The sequence below is a fragment of the Ahaetulla prasina genome, chromosome 1 (genome assembly GCF_028640845.1).
Source record: "Ahaetulla prasina isolate Xishuangbanna chromosome 1, ASM2864084v1, whole genome shotgun sequence".
Lineage (NCBI taxonomy): Eukaryota > Metazoa > Chordata > Lepidosauria > Squamata > Colubridae > Ahaetulla > Ahaetulla prasina.
Window position 1 is genome coordinate 317,070,029 of NC_080539.1, and position 19,364 is coordinate 317,089,392.

Sequence of the window (19,364 nt, forward strand, 5' to 3'; positions counted from 1 at the left end):
AATTAAAAGCCCTAAGAGAAAGTTCAGCCTTCACTGTCTTCTTAAATAATAGATCGGGGCACCATAAAGATTTGTAATGTAAGGAATTCTAAAAAGATGGAAAACAATGCCATTTTTTAAAATCTTATTGCAGATTTGTATATATGTATATATGCTACATCAAGCCTTTTGTTTTTCTTGTTTTATATCTAATTTAAAACAAAAATGAAAGGATTAACATATGTATATGTGAATAAATTGATACCGTAATTCAGAAAATATTTGTTACCATTCCTTTGGCTAATGTCTGTACCAGGGGTAAAATGCTACCGGATCGGGTGAGTAGGTAACGAAGACTGGGCCTGGTTCGCCAAACCGGGAGCAATGGCTCGCCACGCCCCTGAACCGATTCACGGCCCGCAATCCTGCCATGCTTGCCTGCTTTCCACGCTGCCTTCCTGGCGTCCCGGTGGCCAGCTTGCGAAGACAGGCAAATAGAAGCCCCCATGGAAGGCAGTCAAGCATGGCAGGGCTTCGGGGAAGGGAGTAAATTGCCCCCCCCACTTTACCATTCCATCTCTTCCTCCTAGCCAGTAGCATCCACTCGGCCAATCTCCCTGCAAACTCAGCCAACACTTCCACACCTCCACATGCTTCCTTTCCTCCCCATCCCCACAACCTCCCCATGCCTGCGCAGCATCTGTTTTTGCAGTAAGGCAGCCGTGGGAATCGCTAACCCATCGGCGGGCACCAGGAGCCCAAGAGGGGAAAGCCACACTTACGAGAAGGAGGACGGTCCTCTCTTCTTTATGGAGCTTGACTTTGCCGGACTCTTCTCTTCTCTGCCCACTCTTAACGCCGCCAATGCTGATGCTGCTGGGAAACCAGCTGGACGCGGCCGAATGAGGCTTGCTGTCCTGCCACACTTACTAGAAAGTGCCTAGGATCCAGGTTATGGTCAGGATCGCAATGGCATTAGCCCGGATCCATCTCATTGCAGGACCTCTGGGCTGCTTGGGAGCTCCGAGTCAGCTGAAAAAAGGTTCAGTTCTTGGAGAGACACTTTCTTTTCTCATCCCAAAAATCTGGGTCAAAAAGTTGGCAGTCAGCAGAAGTAGCCTGCAGTACTGCATTCTAACCACTGCGCCACTGCGGCTCTTGTAGTATCACTTTTGCATCTCCTAGGAGCTGCATAGATTCAAAGGAAAGAGCTATATTGTGGGCTGATAATTAGGCCTGCTTTACAGTACAACAAAATAAACATGAATGACACCTTTTATGATACAAGTAGGGTGTATCATTGAATATCCTGTGCTTTTTAAAAAAAAACCCAAGGTGACTTACTGTAATTATTTCAAATATATACATTATGCAACAATATTTTATTACTGTATACAATACATGATATAATTAAAAAGATCTAAAGGAATAAATACACCAATAAGCAAATTACATAGAAAAGTAATCTTAAAAATCCAAATCCAAAAATCCAGTATTTTGTTGGCTAGGTTCATAAGAGATCCTTCTTACCTGTATTATTTAATAAAATATTATAGGATTATACAACGTATTACAAAAGCTGTTGTTTGCATAACAGAATAAATAAAAATGTGGTTGATTAATTTGTGACAAAGCGAGGGGGGATAAACCCATTTCCTCAAAACTTCAATGACTTGTAACATAAAACTTTCATTACATTTCCTGAAATTTGATAGCAAAATGTGTCCAACTCTGTTCAGAATTAGAAAGAACTGAACCAATTCCCTTTAAAAGCCCTGTTTGTATTTATTCATCTGAAATCATGTAAATTTTATGGGATGGCATCTGCAAATAAAATGTGATTCTTCCATAAAGTTTTTTAAAAAGCTAAAGCCTTTGTTGATTTCTTTTTCCCTTTATTATCAAGAGGAAAATATGCACAGATTCACATTTTCTACCGCAACTCTCTGATTACAATTCAGGTTAAAGGAGATAGCTTGGGGAAATTATGACTTTTTCCAGGGAATTCTGGAACAAATTTTGTTTTGTTGTACATATCAGTTACATGGTACACAGTCTCAGCATTTTGGAGTTTTGATTCTCTACATAGCTAACAGGAAATAGCCCATTTCCAAGATAGTTCTGAATATAAGCCAAAATGTTTGTCAGGTTACATAGCAAAAAAGAATTTGTTATTACAACATTCATGGAATAATGTTTTAAACCACATTCCTGACACACTCTTATTGACAAAATCAGGTGTTCAAAGTTCATGAGTTAGCAACATTTGGTTTGCTCTTTAAACAAACCTTTAATAATTTCTGGCCTTTGTTGTGAAGAAAACTAATGAAATAATATTTGAGAACATGGCTATAAAATCCCTTTTTAAATATGTCCAGGGTTTAGTTTTATCTCCTCCTTCAACCTTATGTTCCATATGATTGAAAAAAAATTATTATGCAAGGCAGCCCTAAAGATCAACTGGCATAGACTGAAAAGAAAGAATGTGTGGCATGCATGAAACACAAATATAACATTAGCATTCCCCCTCTATTGTGCTAAAGTGCCACCCACCCATCCGTGCTTTGGCACAAAATAATGCTAGCGTAACATTTGTTATCTCCATAGTTGATCCCCATTCTGCCTCTGTTTTTTACACTGTCAGTCCTGATTTGTGAGTTTCATTAAAAGCAAGATTAGTTTTATAGCATTCTTATCTCGTTGCGGTCTTTACATCTGGAAGAAGCAAATTGCATAATTTAATTACACCCCAAGTGAAAAGTATTTCTGACCCAGTCTGAATCAGCTACCAATCACTTTACTGGATGACTTTGATTCTATTATGATAATATTTTCTATCCATCTTCTTTCATGTTCTATACTTTATTAAATGTGTGAGTTGTCTTCTAAAAATAGTCTAGTGCAATATTAGGATGTCTATGGAGATTCTCAGTCATCCAGGTTGTGGTTGTTCCAAAGGTGCTTTTCTCAAGAGGCAACTGGACTGTTTTGCTTCTCATCCAAGAAGCTTCTTCAGCTCTGAGCGTCTTGAAGAAGCTTCTTGGATGAGAAGCGAAATGTCTTCAAAGAAAAACCAGAAAGTCCAGTTGCCTCTTGAAAAAAGCACCGTTGGGAAAGTATTAGGATGGTACAGTACCCATGAAATCCTGAAATATGAGGGCTTTAAAAATGTATTCTGGTAAACATGAAGCTATTCATGATGCTCTTATAATAAATATGAACAGTGTAGTTTATACTGAGTTGCTGGTTTTGTTTTAATCAGTAATAATAAACCCTGAAAATCTGCTTCTCAGATCATCATTTGTCAGCCTAATGATATTTGTATTAGAACAGGGTTTCTCAAAGTTCGTGATACCAGCATTCTCTTAAATAATTCAATATGACTTTGTAAATATACAAATAGAATGAGACTATTGCCTTATACACTGTAAGCCGTCCTGAGTCTTCGGAGAAGGGCGGGATATAAATGTAAATAAAAATTTAAAAAAAAATATTTATGCAAAGCAGAACGTTCAGGATTCATATGGGCTCTGGAATAATCATGTTGTTGGTGGCCAACATATTTTTGCATGAAACCAGCAACATTTTTCAGAAAGGAGTGTAAGGAGAGCACTCTGAAATACTTGACAAGTGCTGTATTTGGATACATTCAGAGTTGTACACTTACAGTAATTGTAGGAATACAGTGTCTGAATGCAGTTGTACATTTGCAGCAAATTGTATGAATGATGTTTCCTGGCATGGTCCTGGCCAACACATCAACTCATGATTAACTACATTTTATTCAATTAATTTAATTGTCTGCGATTAAACAATATTCTAATCCATAGGCATTATCATGTCCTTCTTTGAGATGGACGGTTTAGAAGTATGATGAATGAATGAATGAAAAAAAATATTGTTTCTGCTGGACTGAAAATGTTGCCAAATCAATTATTTGAACTGCACGAATGTCTTATGTTGTTTCTAAGCCAGTTACTGGCTAAGCCTTCAAATGCTCATTTAAAACTCCCATTGTATTAAGAACTTTATCATACTATTACTAGTATGCACAGATGATCTCAATGAAGTTTAATCATAGGGCATGTGACAGCTAACAATAAAAATATAAATTCCCAGGACATATATATGTTCATGTAGTTCTGAAGTAGTAATCAAGGGGAGAAGCAACCTAGAACTAAGAAAAAAACAATTAAAAAAAACAGTTATAACAATCAATGGAACAACTTGCTTCCGGAAGTTGTGAATACTCCAGCACTGAAAGTTTTTAAGAAGAGATGGACAACCTTTTGTCTGAAATGATATAGGGTTTCCTGCCTAAGCAGAAGGTTGGACTAAAACAGGGGTCTCCAACCTTGGTCCCTTTAAGACTTGTGGACTTCAACTCCCAGAGTTGAAGTCCACAAGTCTTAAAGGGACCAAGGTTGGAGACCCCTGGACTAGAAGATTTCCAAGATCCCTTCCAACTCTGTTATTCTATTCTAGTTTGCCGTTACCCTTTTTCATGATGTTTTTGTCAATTTTCCTGTCTAGCCTATTGCTTGGGGAATTTCTTCCATCCATATACAAACCAGATTTCACCTTGCTTTGCTTTTATGAGATCAGCCAAAATCAGCTATACGTTGCCACTTGCTGTAGGCACAGCTAACGATAATTTGCATGTTTACATTTTGTTCAGAAAATAAAATTCTTGAGCTTCATTTTACCTTGTGAACATTTTAAATAAATGAAGCCTAAGGTTGCCCTCATGTGAATGATAATAATTCTAGAAATCATGAGCTAAGTTGTTTTCTTATTTACCTGGTTATATATATATAAATAATGATTTTACACATAGTAAGTTGCAAGCTATGTTGTTGTCAGTAGATGGTGCTATGGCTATAATTTTAATGCTAGTGCCAGTTCAGGCAATATCAATGAATAGTCTCTCGCATTATTGAAATTAATTTTCTTTTGTACATATAACATTGTAAATAATTATTTTTTCCCACAGCCCAACTGTGAAGGAAACCTTAAAAAGTTTAATAACCTTGAGAAATTAGAATGGCCCCAACCCTGTTAGCCTTCCATAAAGCTTTAAAGACCTGGCTATTTACATTGCCAAGGGCCCCACCTCCTGGCTATATTAAGACGCCAGATGTCTTGCTATGCATATATTCAAATTAGATGTTTTAATACTTTTTAGTGTTTTAATGTTTTTTATTGTTTTAAAATATTTTTAAGATTTTAATTATAGAATTGTGAGTCGTCCCCAGAGTCTCACAAAGTCTGGATGGGAAAGGATAAACTTCCTTCGGCCAGCAAGATGTTTGATTCAACCCTATAACTGTAATCGCCAATGTCATTTAATCTGTGCCACAGCCACATGTAGAGTACTGTACTGGTTATAGTTCCAATTAATAAAATTATTGGAAGATCTTCATACCACCGAAACTTTAAATGATTGGATGCTAATATAATTTTGGTATGAACAAAAGACTTAATTAGAATGGAGAACAGCATGGAGCTATGTCCATAAAATTAGATTATTTCATACCAATGTAATACTATATTGCACTATAGAAAGCTTTTCACTAATTCTAGTTTCATTGTTTAGTGAAATTAATAATCAAAACCATCTTTATTCCCATGTTCTCTAAACCACTCCATTCAGATTAAGATAGCCAGATTGTTTACTAGGATATATAGCTGAAAGTACATTTCTTTTTTTCTTTCAATACTATTTAAAGTACCAGTTTTTACTTTTTAAAAAGAGGGTCAGATATCTAATACCTTGCAACAACCATCCCTCCTCCATCATCACTTGAAATGGCACTGCTAAAGTGGTAAAAACAGCTAGTTTGGTGTAGTGGTTTAGGCACTGGGCTAGAACCAGAAGTCCTTGAATTCTAGTCCCATCTTAGGCACAAAAGCCAAATGACTATGAGCCAGTCACTCTATCAATCCTAGAAAGGAGGCAATGGGAAACCATTTCTGAAATCTTGCCAAGAAAACTGCAGGGATTAGACCAGGCAGTCATCAGAAGTCCAACCTGACTTGAAGGCGCACACAAAAAATGATGAAACATGCTTCAACATTTGCAAATACAAGGTATCCTTGAGTTAACTATTGCAAATGGAACCAGTACTTCCATCACAAAGTGATGCTGTCATTGAGTCACACCCAATTTTGTAACTTATTTGCTGCAGTTGTTAAACATTTCTGACTTCCCCCATTGACTTTGGTTGTCAGAGGCCCTCTGGGAAGGTCACAAATGACAATCACCCAATCCTGGAATTCTGCAATGGAATAAATACAAGCCATTTGCCAGTTTGAATTGCTATGGTGGTATAAGTGCAAGGACTGGTAAGTCACTTTTTCCAATACCATTGTAACTTCAAATGGTTGTTAAACAAATAGTCATAGTCAAGAAGTACCTATATCAACTTTCATCTGTTCAACAAGCTTGTAGAATTGGAAATGTTTAAGTTGCTTTGAGATACCGTGCTACATTTTTAAAATGTCATTATTTACCAGTAGATGTTGTTTGATGGTGCAAAAAGTATTATTGCAGGATGAAAGCTGTTTCAAGTTGGCTTTTGATTTATGATGATTTTGTCAATGCCAGTGCTGTTCAAGGGGTGCTCCAGATGTTCTGGGATTGCACCCTTTCTATATTGGTACTATGTTTGTTACATTTTGCCAGGTTCAATCTGAACATCTGCCTGACTGTGCAATGAACCAAAATAATACAATCAGGATTGACAAAATCACTATCAGCCAACTGCAAAAGGCAGCTTCACTTGGAACAACTTACATCCTATTACAGTATCTTTAACACCATCAAACATCAGCATCCACCTATTGCAGGTCTTTGGTGGATAAAAATATCAAATCTAATCTGAAGGTCTGGCTGTGTGCGATGAACCATATTAATAATATTTTATATTTTTCTGAGAACAAATTTATGAAGAAACCAAACATAGCCCCCTGACAATTAGTATCTGTGTGAAATTTAAATGAATCCTTACAGTGAAGTCATTAACTCAATCGCAAATTTGATATTAATTATGTAATTAGACCAAATCTTCAACACATTTTTAGAATGAAAGTGATACGATTTTAAGCCATTCTGAGAAAGATTTTGTATCACTGGAGGTATAGATAGATAGATACACCTATACAAGCCAAAACCAGAGACTCATCATAATTAATTTTAAAAGTGGAAATTGTATCTTTTTTTCCAAATGACAGTTTCTATTGTATCCTACTTTCATTCTTGCACACAGTAATTGATAAATCCAGTAGTTCATTCTTATTTGCCATAAAAACTGTGTATCCTTGTTTGCACAAGCACTTTTGTTTCTTTATCCATTTTTCAAATACTCTTTAAATCATGTTAGTGTTTACAGAATTTCTTAAATAATTGAAGATACTTGTCCAAATAATAATGGAGCATTATATGGGAAGCGTTTTTACATACAATAATTAGATTATTACCCCCAGTTTAGATTGTATGATTTGTTGTAAAATGTGCTATTAAAAAGCAAAATAGATGAATACATGTTTTATTATAATTGGCTAAACGTGCAATTAGTTCATACCCATCTTCCCAATCATATGCACTTTTTCTGCTTCTTTTAAGCTGAGGTGAGGCAACTATACATTGCTGTTTCCTCAAACAAACAAACAAAACCTATTATTTTTACTTGTGTAAAATTTCATCATTTAAAAAGCCATTGCATATATGTATTTTTGTGGCACAATTACTTTGAATACAGGTCATCTATCAGAGAAAACAACAGAGCTGATAGATTACTATAGAAAATTATATAGAGAAGAAAAATAGTTTACTGTCTGCTGCGTTTGCCTTCATAGAAAACCACTGTATATAAAAAGTAAGCAGTTACCCATTCACAGAATGATGGAGATCAAGATTATTTGTGTGTATAATACAGGTACTCCTCAAATTACGACAATTGAACCCATTTCTGTTGCTAAGTGAGACATTTGTTAAGTAAATTTTGCCCCATTTTAAGATCTTTCTTGCCACAGTTAAGTGAATCACTGTAACATAACATAACATAACATAACGTAACATAACAACAGAGTTGGAAGGGACCTTGGAGGCCTTCTAGTCCAACCCCCTGCCTAGGCAGGAACCCTACACCATCTCAGTCAGATGGTTATCCAACATTTTCTTAAAAATTTCCAGTGTTGGAACAACTGTAGTTGTTAAGTTAATAACACAGTTGTTAAATTAATCTGGCTTCTCCATTGACTTTGTCAGGTTACAAAAAGTGATCAGATGATCCCATAACACTGCAACTGTCATAAATATGAGTCAGTTGCCAAGAGTCTGAATTTTGATCATGTGACCATGGGAACGCTGCAACGGTCATGTGAAAAACAGTCATAAATCACTTCTTCAGTTCCATTGTAACTTTGAATCATCACTAAATGAATTGTTGTACATTGAGGACCGCCTGTAAAAGGGCAAGTACTTACCCTGTTACCTTTTCTTAAGTATATAAATAAAGCAGATCCACTATTTGTTTTCTTCATTTTAACAAGAAAGTTGGAGTTAGGATAGAATTAATATATGCATTACTACCAGTAGTCATAGGAGATCTTACAGTGTAAATATTAGTGATTAATCAATCAATAAATGAAAAACAAACCCACTTATTTTAACATATCAGTACTGTTTATATCCTCGTTACTGACATTTACTGGTGGTATTAAAAAATTATCATCTTTTATTTTAAGATCAATAATAAGAGAAAAGCCATCTGTTCAGAGACAGAAAAAATATATCAGAACAATTCTATCAGCAAAAAAAAAAAAATCCTTAAGTTTCATATTTGCTTCATTGTGTTTTCCTATTTTTTTATCCAGCACTCTTGCTTTCTAGCATGTTGTATCCAATTTTAATTGGATCCTTTATCAAGCCTCTAATTATTTTGATAGGATTACTACATAATTCAAAACTGGATTGCTTTGATTTGTATCTAATAATACAGTGCTACCTGAAAATGAATGATGATTTCAATGAGCCATACCCCCACATTAATGGGCTCAGAACTGTATCCTAAAATGGGAAAAAGCTTCAGCTAAGGAAAACTGGCAGTTTAAATTAAGATCCATTATGTCAGAAGAACAAACAGCATCTGACATCAACTTAAAGGCATTATTGAAGGTTATTACCAAAGTCATTTTTAGTTTCTGTATCTATTTTTTACCTTTTGCAATTTTCTGTTTCATTTTATATCAATCCACATAGTGTATTGTTATGTATTCAATATTTAAGCCAAACCTGCTCATTTTCAAGGTTTTTAAAAGAAAAAAATGCGGTATCTGCAGAGACTTTCAGTACAGTCATGAAAACTTTTATTTAACATTTCTTTATCCGTAAAATAACTGAAGCAAATTCCTAATGCCCACCAGTGATGGGAAGCATGCAAGATGCTCAGATTGTGAAGTTTTCTTCAACCTTTAAGTCACAATGAAGCCTTCATCTTTTTGCATGACAGAAAACAACAGCTGATGAACTCTGGGGAACACGTGCCAGCTGTCTTTCATTTGTTTTATTGTCCAAGCAGTAGATTGGTAGCAGCATTTAAAAAAGCAAGTTATAGCACTGAAATCAATCTCAGTACTGTTTTTCAGTTGTAAACAAAATTTGAATTATGGAGGGTTTCATACTTGATACACATAAATCAATTCTGGCTTTACATAAATTGGTGTAAACTTTTAAGTGAATACATAGTTTGAGTCAAATGTTTATGTTCTCTTTGATATTCGGTTCTGAAGAGTGAAGAGATCCATTTAGGCAGCGGTATATTATTTGTAGAAGATTCCATGAATTAAAAATAGTGCTTTACACTGGATATGGATAAACATTGCAATCTAGACAGGTTTTTTTAATTAACACTCATTTTAAAACATTTGAAATTACAGGCCTAGGTAAGGACTGAACAAAAGTAGGTTTTTATACCAGCCAGAACTTTTTAAGTGCACATCATAATAGAAAGAAAGAAATGTTTCATAAACTTAATTCTTATTAAAGTCTCCTATAAATAAATTAAGTTTCTTTTTGCTACAAAACTGTTACAATCTATCAATAGTATGCATAGCTTAAATGCTACCATGAAAATCAGATACTACTCTAAAAGATATACATTTCACTGGCAATAAGCTGGAGACAGCTGAAAGCTTGAAATAGTATGAGTTCCACAGTAACAATCTGTAGAACTGAGTAATAGTTGTCACCCAATTATTTTATTTCTTCCCCTAAAGGGTCTTAAAACAATTTTAAATCTGATTAAAATTTATTTGTATTCTCTGGCATCTTCTGTTAAGAAATTGCAACCGTTTTAAATTTTTGTCCTTTGATGAATACATTCCTTCTAGTGGTATGCACACTTCAACAGCGACTGGCTGCCTAACAAAGTTCCTTTATGCATACCAATAGAACCCTGTCCAGTTTTGCCATTTGTGGAGAACCGATGACAAGATACAAAAGCATGTGTTTGCCATAAATAGCTTTGGCTAACGGAGGACTGCTCGTACAGAGCAGATCAAATTCTCTATATGGAGTGTAGTGTCTGGCTTTTAGCCAAATGCTCCTGATGCAAGACTTAGTAGCAGCAAAAGCTTTCAGACCTATTTGTACAAAAGTTAACTGGAAAACAGCTGCCCTATGACTAGACAAAAAAGTAGAACATGAAATACTAAACTAACACAAAATTGGGGAAAGTATCCTGAAATAACACTCTAGGCTAGCTAATAATTTTTATTGCAGGTTTTTTTCTGAAACAGGGTAAGTTGCTGGACTAATTGTTTCCTAATAATAAAACATATTAAAGCAACCATAGATTTGGGAAGGAAGGTTGCATATTCAAATCATTGTAAGAGCAAAATCACAATGTAATAGATTAGTGATTGAAGTGGAATATATACTAGAGGGATGGGAAGTGATACAAAATGTATTTGTATATGTTTTGTATATTTTCCCATGAAAATAAAGGGGCCTTCTGTAATTAGCTACAGGTTTTATTGCAGTGTGGTGATTTGATATTTGATTTCAAATCAGGGTTACATTTACAGTTCCTTTATATTGAAATTGCCATTATGAACGATGCTTCACAATATATATTTAGGTTGCATGATCTGCGTGGTAAACAATTCCTACTCCTGTTCAGTAGCATATATTTTCATGGGGAAAACAACAAAAAAGGCATAATTACAATTAGTTCATTTAACAGAAATGAGGACCAAGATACAAGATACTGATGACACAATTCCATAAATTAATTAGCATTCTAGGGAGATGGAAGAAGAAATCAAACATACTACAAAAAGTGCTTAAAATGCATAGTGTTATGTGCTGCCATGTCACAAAAAATAGGCTTATAAAGGCATGTGAGGTGTCTGAATGCACAAGAGCCTCATGGAATTGCAAGTGCAACTGTAAAGTAAAACTGAATAGAGTCTCATGTGATCATTGGACAAGAGTTTAAAGGCAATCAATTAACTTAAACCTTTTCTTTTTGCTTGGCTAGACTATCCACATCAACTATCACATTCATTGTACACATTTGCAAGAAATGCCTACAGTTTGGGCTAAAATATAAGGAAGGCATTCCATGGATTCTACATAAAACTACCAGATTTAAAAAATAGTCTAACGATGGTCATTTGTAGACTGTTAATGATATCTTCTTTAGGTATTTGGGTTCTGGGAAGATGGGGCCAAAAAAGGAATTAGTATTATTCCAACTGAATGAGCTGCAAAAATGGAAGCTCCAGATGGCACATGCCTGTCCTTTTATAAGGGTTTTCCTTCAAGTGAAACTACCACATTGCCTCCTAGTTTCTCTCCCAGTGTTGAACGATCTTTAATATCTTCATAACCATTTACCTGCCACTCGTGCTTAATACCTGGAAAACATAAATGAAAATACATATGTTTTGTTCTGTATTTTAGTGGCAAGGATTTTCTTTCATAAAGTTGCTGAAAAATAATGAATATATAGAAATCTAAATTCAAAATTGTCTTAGGACATGTTTTCTACTCATACCTGTAAATTTCTTTTTAATGGCATCTTTAGAGCTTGCGTAAATCATCTTTGATTTTAAAGGGGCATTTTCTGGGGCCCTGCAGAGAAGAGAAATTGGTTAATTGGGCTTTAAATCTTGGAAAGTCAACTGTGTTTTTAACAATAATTCTTTGACTTACACACCAGAATATAAATACCAGATCTTCCTTTTTAGATTCCTTTGTTTCATATGTTGCATCATACAAAGCATATCGGCAATCATTCAGTGGTAACAGCTTCACAAAGGCTATATAAGGGTCCTCGACTGTGACACCAATGTCACCAACTAATATCTGCTTTGCTTCTTCTACAATTATTTGCTTTTTGTCAGCACTTAAACAGAAAAGAACTGCTTTCTTTCTTTTTTTAATCTCTTCCGATGTTGAAGATTTCCGTACTTTCATATCATTGAAAACCTTGATAACTTCATCATTCACTGTTACCCCAGAAGCCTATAAAACAAATTGAAATAATAATTGTTAATATAAACTGAATCTGAAGACATACTAAGAGCAGCTCTACTGAATTCAGGAATATTTACCTCAAGGGAGATATGCATAGAATCAAGTTGTGACTTGTAATCTTGTAACTTGGTCCCCAGTGAAATTTGGAACATTTTGAACACTCTTTGAGGTTCAATATTTGCTAACATTATCTGCAGTTATCTATGATTAATTCCTATCAAATTCAAGGAAATGTTAATAGCCAAGGAAATGGTCCTAATATTATACAGTATAATAATAGACAATTTATACTGAATATTCTAGTTTTGTTAAGGAGGCAGAATAAATGTATCTTGTGTTGTATCAGGATTTATGTTATGTACTTAAATTTTAGCTAATATTATTCTGTTTATACTTCACTGAAATCACTACAGGATGAAATAACCAAGGACAGAATGTACAATTACACTGAAGCTCGTTAAACCTTGCAGGAGCCATGCCTAAAAGAATGTAACTCACACCATCTGACTAAGAGGAGGTGTTCCTTAAAGTCGTAGTTATTTAAAGCCATAGATTTTTTTTCTAGCTTTCATTCAATTGCAGTGAATGAAATGAGGATGCAAAATTTGCAGGAAAGATCTATGAATTTTTTCAATTATATTTAGTATTAAATATTATGCTGGAAAGAGCCTAGTGGACAGCAACCCATACAGCATAACTTTAATATATAAACAGCATCCCAAAACGTGAGACATAAGTTAAGCTATTCTTGCAGAAACCTCATTTTCATGTAAACAAGTCCCTGCACAGAAATTAGACTTTAGATTTTACTACCTTTTTTTTTGAGTATAGCAAGGAACACATAGCACTTCCCTTTTCCAGTTTTTCCTAAGCTTTATCTCTTGGTGGGGTGGGGACCATCTGAAAAATAGAGCCTGCTTCAAAGTAATTGTGGTTGAAGGTAGATCTGAACTTGGGTCTTCCAGATTTTATTTTATCACTTTAATCCCTACATCACACTACTAGGGATTCGTGAGTGCATCCAGAAAAGTAACAGCACAAGCTCAAGCTGGTATTTATTCATGTTTCTCTTTAACACACAAAGAAATATATGGTTATATGTTTTTATGATGCTTTATTACAAAAACAATTCAGTTATTTACTCATATGATATAGCCAAGCCCCAAACATTGTTCTGTAAACAAAATATAATAGTTATCTCAGTGTTCTCTTTTACAGAATGACAACCTTTGCCATTTTTCTTCTCTACTGTTAGAAGAAAATCGAGCCTTTTGTGTACACATACTATCTAGCACCAACAGGAACAGCTGTATAATAATGTCATTCAAATACAATCAGGACATTCCTGCCATTCTGTTGGATTTTCACATACTGGCAGTGGGCAGGCTCTAATGGGCAGTCTTCTCTGGAATAGATTAAAAGAGTAAAGATGACCCCCTTCCCCCATGTTTGAATAACTCCGTAAATATAAGCAATATCCATATGTGGTGAATGGTATATATTACTGCACTCAGCTTTCCCAATGAGGGGGTGCTTCTGCCCCAACATTCTGATCGATTAAAGCCATCTAACAAAGGAAAACATTGGTTTTATCCCATGTTCTTTATCCAGAAGCAATAAGCTAGTGCCACAAGGGAGAGGGGAAAACCCAGCTATGCGTCATTCCATCACACCTGCCTTTCAGTGAAGAAACAGCTTTTTTTCCCGAGTTAGGCAAAAGAAAGCTGCATCTTATCACACATAATGTGCCAGTAGACATGCCCATTATAAGATGGAAGTCATACAAAGGATCTTGCCTATTTTCCCACCAAAAAGGGGAGATAGAAAATATTCGTTTCTCTTTTTTGTGGGAGATGGGGTGGGGGAGAAGAAGCCCAAGTCATTTATTTTTCATCGACTGTTCTCCCTTATAGATCCTTCTATTAGAAGGAATATTCCTCTCTTCTCCCAAATCTACAAAAATAAAAATAAAAAGAAGGATGGATGAAGTCAACCAGCCTTTTTTTATTTCCCGCATTACACGCCAATAAAAAGGGAAAGCGAATGAAACGAATCCTTTCCAAGCAATGAGGGGCTCGGTTTCATCCTATCCGCCCCACTGCGTTTCTTCTGCCCCAGTCCTCTCTCTAGAAGGCAAGGTAACCCGGCGAGGGGAGAAGCCAGTCCCGTTATTTGGGTCCCGTTCCGTGACTCCAAAGGGCCAATTGATCCTGCTATTTTAGAGAAAAACCTTCCCCGCTGTACCTAAACGGGAAGGAAACCAGGAGGAATCGTGTCGCTCCCGGGTATTTTTCCGCGCCTCTCCGCGAAAGCGCTCCGATCGGGGGAAAGCATTTCTTCAAGACCACGACAGGAGCCACCGAGGGGCAAAGCCTCCTTCACCGGCGCTCCCTTTCCCCTTCTCTCGGGGACGGCCGAGAGACCTGTCCACCCGCCCCCGGCGCCCCCCAGCCTCCCCCGCGGCCTGCGCTGGGGGGTCGTCCGCTGCCACCCCCTCAGCCTAGGCTAAAATTAGACTAAAATGGCTGCCAGGCGCCGCCACGGGGCTCTCGTCGCCCCTCTCGCCCTCGGGAGCCTGGTCCCGTCATTCCGGCGGAGTCCGAGCGGCGAGCGCTCAGGCGCGGCAGGTTGCTCCGCGCTCTTACCATGGTGCCCGGGCTGGGTGGCGGCGCGGGGGGTGGGGGTGATGGCGGCGGCCGCTTGTGCCGAGGGAGCGGAGTCGGACTGACGCTACGGAGCCCACCACGGAGAAGGCAGGCGGGCAGAAGAGAGGCGATCGGCGGGGGGCTCGAGGGGAGAGGGAGGCCGGTCACATGGGCTTCGCCTTCCCTCACCACGTGCTCCAGGCCCTGCCCAGCCCTGCGGAGAAGCCAAAATGGGGAGGGGGAAAGGCGGAGGGCTCCCCTCCTTTTTTAACGCGAGAACTTCGCCAAAAGGGCGCTTCGGGGGTGAGAGGGAGAGCGGAGCCCGGCTCGGGGTTCCTGAGGGGCAGGAATCTCTGCTGCTCCGCATTACATCCCAGGAGGGCATCCTCTCCTCCTTCGCCCTCTCTTGGCCGATGCCATCCCTCCGCCGTCCAGCGGGCCAGCACCGGAGTATGGATGCGGGCAGCGTTGGCGTTGCCTTGCAGTCCCCTCTGCGGCTTCCTCAGCCGCCCTTGCGCTTTTCGATTAAGCGGGGCGCGGCAGGTGAGACGGGTCCTGCCGCACTTTTGGCCCCTCCCGCGGATAGCGGCCACCGCCGCTTTCGGCCACCCCGTCGTGCGACGGCCTTGGCTCTCTTTGTGTGGCTGCCAGGGCTCTCTGTTCTGGGAGCCTCCGCGCTGGGTCCTGGAAGAGATGGCTGAGAGGCGGCGGCGGCGGCTGCAGAGCAGTTGCTCCTGGCGCCGCTTCCCGGCCGAGCTTCTCTGAGCGCACCTGCTGAGATTGGACCCCCTTGTTATGCCAAGGAAGCGGGCAAAAATGAACCCAGGACGGATATGCCGCAGCCGAAGGGCCGCCGCCGCCTGATACGAAAAGGAGTGAAGGGTGGGAACTAATATTTATATTAGGAACTCCTAATATTTACTCATATATACGTTTATATACTATATAATCCTTTTTATATGATGTTGTGACAAAATAAATAAATAAATAAATAAAATAAACTGGAGAAAGCCGAATGGGGGTGAGTTGTTCGTGTTTCAGGGGCAGCAGTGTAGTCTTTGTGTTTTGAGGGTGCTGCTTTTTCAGTGGGAAAGGCCCAAGACCAATTTAAAAGGCGACAGCACCCAGATCAGGAGTGGGGTGCCTGGCCCAGCTAAAGAAGAATAGATACCAAAACTCAGAGACAAAATGGAAGAAGGTTATAAGGTGTCCTGAATCATATAGTGTAGTTGTGTGAGAGAGACTCATTTGCTGAACGCTCCTGGGCATGCTTCTCCACGGTTAAGTTTACCATAGTTTATTTAATTAATTAACTTTCCAGGATTCACACCACACCCAGACTTCTAAACTAACCAGATGCTGAGTTCACACAACATATGTTTGGCCAATTGGTGGTTCACTTGTCATGCAGTCACCATCAGAAGCTCATAGGGGTCTTGAGAATTATGCTGTAGATAGAAGCAGTTGGATAACAAAGCTGATGAAAGGGGAAGGCACTCAAGGCTGTGAGAGGAATAATTTTCACAGCAAGGTTAAGTGGAGTTGAATGTGAGTGACAGAGCCTACTTCCTTCTCCACAAACAAGGACAATAAATGCATTCTTGATGAAAAAGACAATCAAAACTTCCTCTGTGCCAGTATGAGAAGATAATAAAGCATCTGTTCTAACATTTTGAGAATTGTCATGTGCTTGGCCACCAAAAGTGTGAATACTATTTTCAGTACTGTTGTTTTTAGGCATCTGACACAGAAAAATATTTTCAGTATTTTTATATGGAAAATCAATATCTTATTGTAAATTACAGATAAATGTAGAGAATTATCAAGAGGTGTTAAAATACTAGTGTTTCAGCTAAAATAACTTGAAAAAGCTAGTTTTACAGTTTGACATTGGTTACAACCAGATTTACATTACTTTCAAGAATGACTCCTAATATATACCGCCCTGAGTCCTTTGGGAGATAGGACGGTATATAAATTCGAATAATAAATAATAAATAAATAAATATATTTAATGTTGAAGTCAACTCAAGAACTTTAAAGATTGCTCAAGATTGATCAAATAGATGTTAAAAATATAGGATACAATAATAATGTTATATAGATATTCATCATTAGCTGTTAATTTTTCTACCAAGATATTGCTTTTATTCTCAAAGAATTACATATAAGTTAGGGTTATAATAGTTTGGGAATTCTAATGCAGAGCTCTGAAAATAGACTAATCTGGTTCTTCCAATCTAAAGGGGGTCCAGAAGCAATAGCTGACTGGTCATGCCAAGATTCAAAACTAATTTCAGGTGAAAAATATTTAATTAGATAAACATTCATACTTTATACCATTTCTACCATATGATGAATATTTTCATCATTCATACTTTATACCATTTCTACCATATGATGAATATTTTAGTAAGAAATTTCCTTTTAAATTAAACAGCTTAAATGTCCATATATTTTTTCATTTTTCAACTTCTTAAAATAATGAAACAAAAAAAAATATATCACAAGAAAGAACATACTGATTATATAATGAGGGGAAAAAACTACCAGTATATTTATTATAGTGGTTAAGATAAATCTGAAGAGCTGTCTCTTCCTGATGGGACAAGCCTACCACTCTTGTGCCAGTGGAAGAGACCTGCTATGGATCTTGTCTGCTAATTAATCGAAGCAGGAAGGGTCAAGAAGAGCCTTTTCTGGCCCCATCCCTGTGGAACATTCTACCACTGGAGGTAAGAACTGCCCCCTCCGTTTTGGCCTTCCAGAAGGGTATCAAAAGCTGACTTTACCAGGTGGCCTGGAGCCCTGGGAGTAGTGCTCATTGCTGGAGGTGGCAAGATAACAAGTGGATAACAAGACATCATCCCCATTCCGTCTGGCACTTAGCTCTCTTAGTTCGGTTTTAGTACAGGTAGTCCTCAATTTATGATCACAATTAAGCCCAAAATTTCTGTTGTTGAGATATTTGTTAAGCGAGTTTTGCCCCATTTTATGACCTTTCTTGCCACAGTTGATAAGTAAATCAGTCCAGTTGATAACTTAGAAAACCGGTTAAGAAAATTGGTCTTTCCCATTTATTTTTATTTATTTATAATTTAATTTCCCATTTATTTTAAAATAAATTCCCATTTATTTTTATTTATTTATTTATAATTTAATTTCTATACCAGATACCATTGACTTGACTTGTCAAAAGGTTGCAGGTGATCATATGATGTTGGGACACAGCAATGGTCAGAAGTATGAACCAGTTGCCAAGCATTTGAATTTTGATCACATGATCATGGGGTTGCTACAAAGGTTGTAACTGTGAAGAATGCTCATAAGTCACTTTTTTTTAGTGCCATTGTAACTTTGAATGGTCACTAATTGAACTGTGGTAAGTCGAGGACTTAACTATATACCTGTATAGTTCTTAATAATATTTTAATTTTGTGTTGTTTTAATCTTTTAACTATTTTACTTGTTTTATAATCTGCAAGCTGCCCAGAATCATCTTGTAGGGGATATGGGTGACATAAAAAATTAACAAATAAAATAGGTTATTAGGAAAAAACCTAACAAAAATGATTTATACACTAAAGTTTTTTTATTTATTTTTTATTTACATTTATATCCCGCCCTTCTCCGAAGACTCAGGGCGGCTTACAGTGTATAAGGCAATAGTCTCATTCTATTTGTATATTTACAAAGTCAACTTATTGCCCCCCCAACAATCTGGGTCCTCATTTTACCTACCTTATAAAGGATGGAAGGCTGAGTCAACCTCGGGCTGGGCTTGAACCTGCAGTAATTGCAGGCTACTGTGTTCTAATAACAGGCTACTAACAGCCTGAGCTATTACGTTAAGTTAATTCAGTTAAGCTTATAATTAAATTGGTTGTAATTAAATCTAGACCATATAATCATTGTAATATCTTATTTTATCTTATTTTCAGTACATATTATTTAAAAGTAGATAATAATCTTAAATGTCCAGATATTAAATAAATGTGAGAAGGAAAAGATAACAATTTCACAGAAAACCAGTAATTATTCTAATTTAATTAACATGGTTCCTTCTTGAATTTGATCTTAGCTCTAGAACAAAGTAGGCAACTCTTGAGTTGCGTATGATCCACTAGTGATCATGAAAGCTAAAATGGAAAAAGCCACTTCCGGCCCTATGAGCCAGTTTCCCTTATTTTGAGATA

General features: G+C 37.3%; 1 protein-coding gene across 2 annotated transcripts; it reads right to left on the reverse strand.

Annotated features, from left to right (window-relative positions):
• Nucleotides 1-9,331: 9,331 nt before the first annotated feature.
• On the reverse strand, nucleotides 9,332-15,341 carry CFL2 (cofilin 2). Of its 2 annotated transcripts, none has more exons than XM_058162249.1 (4): nucleotides 15,169-15,341; nucleotides 12,204-12,511; nucleotides 12,042-12,118; nucleotides 9,332-11,901 (listed from the first exon to the last, which is right to left on the reverse strand). In XM_058162249.1, exons 1-4 carry the CDS (start codon nucleotides 15,169-15,171, stop codon nucleotides 11,789-11,791), a joined length of 501 nt encoding a protein of 166 aa, XP_058018232.1. In that variant the 5' UTR covers nucleotides 15,172-15,341; the 3' UTR covers nucleotides 9,332-11,788. The 2 variants fall into 2 exon arrangements, with proteins under 2 accessions (XP_058018232.1, XP_058018233.1); XM_058162250.1 differs by lacking the exon at nucleotides 15,169-15,341 and adding an exon at nucleotides 14,768-14,899.
• Nucleotides 15,342-19,364: the final 4,023 nt, after the last annotated feature.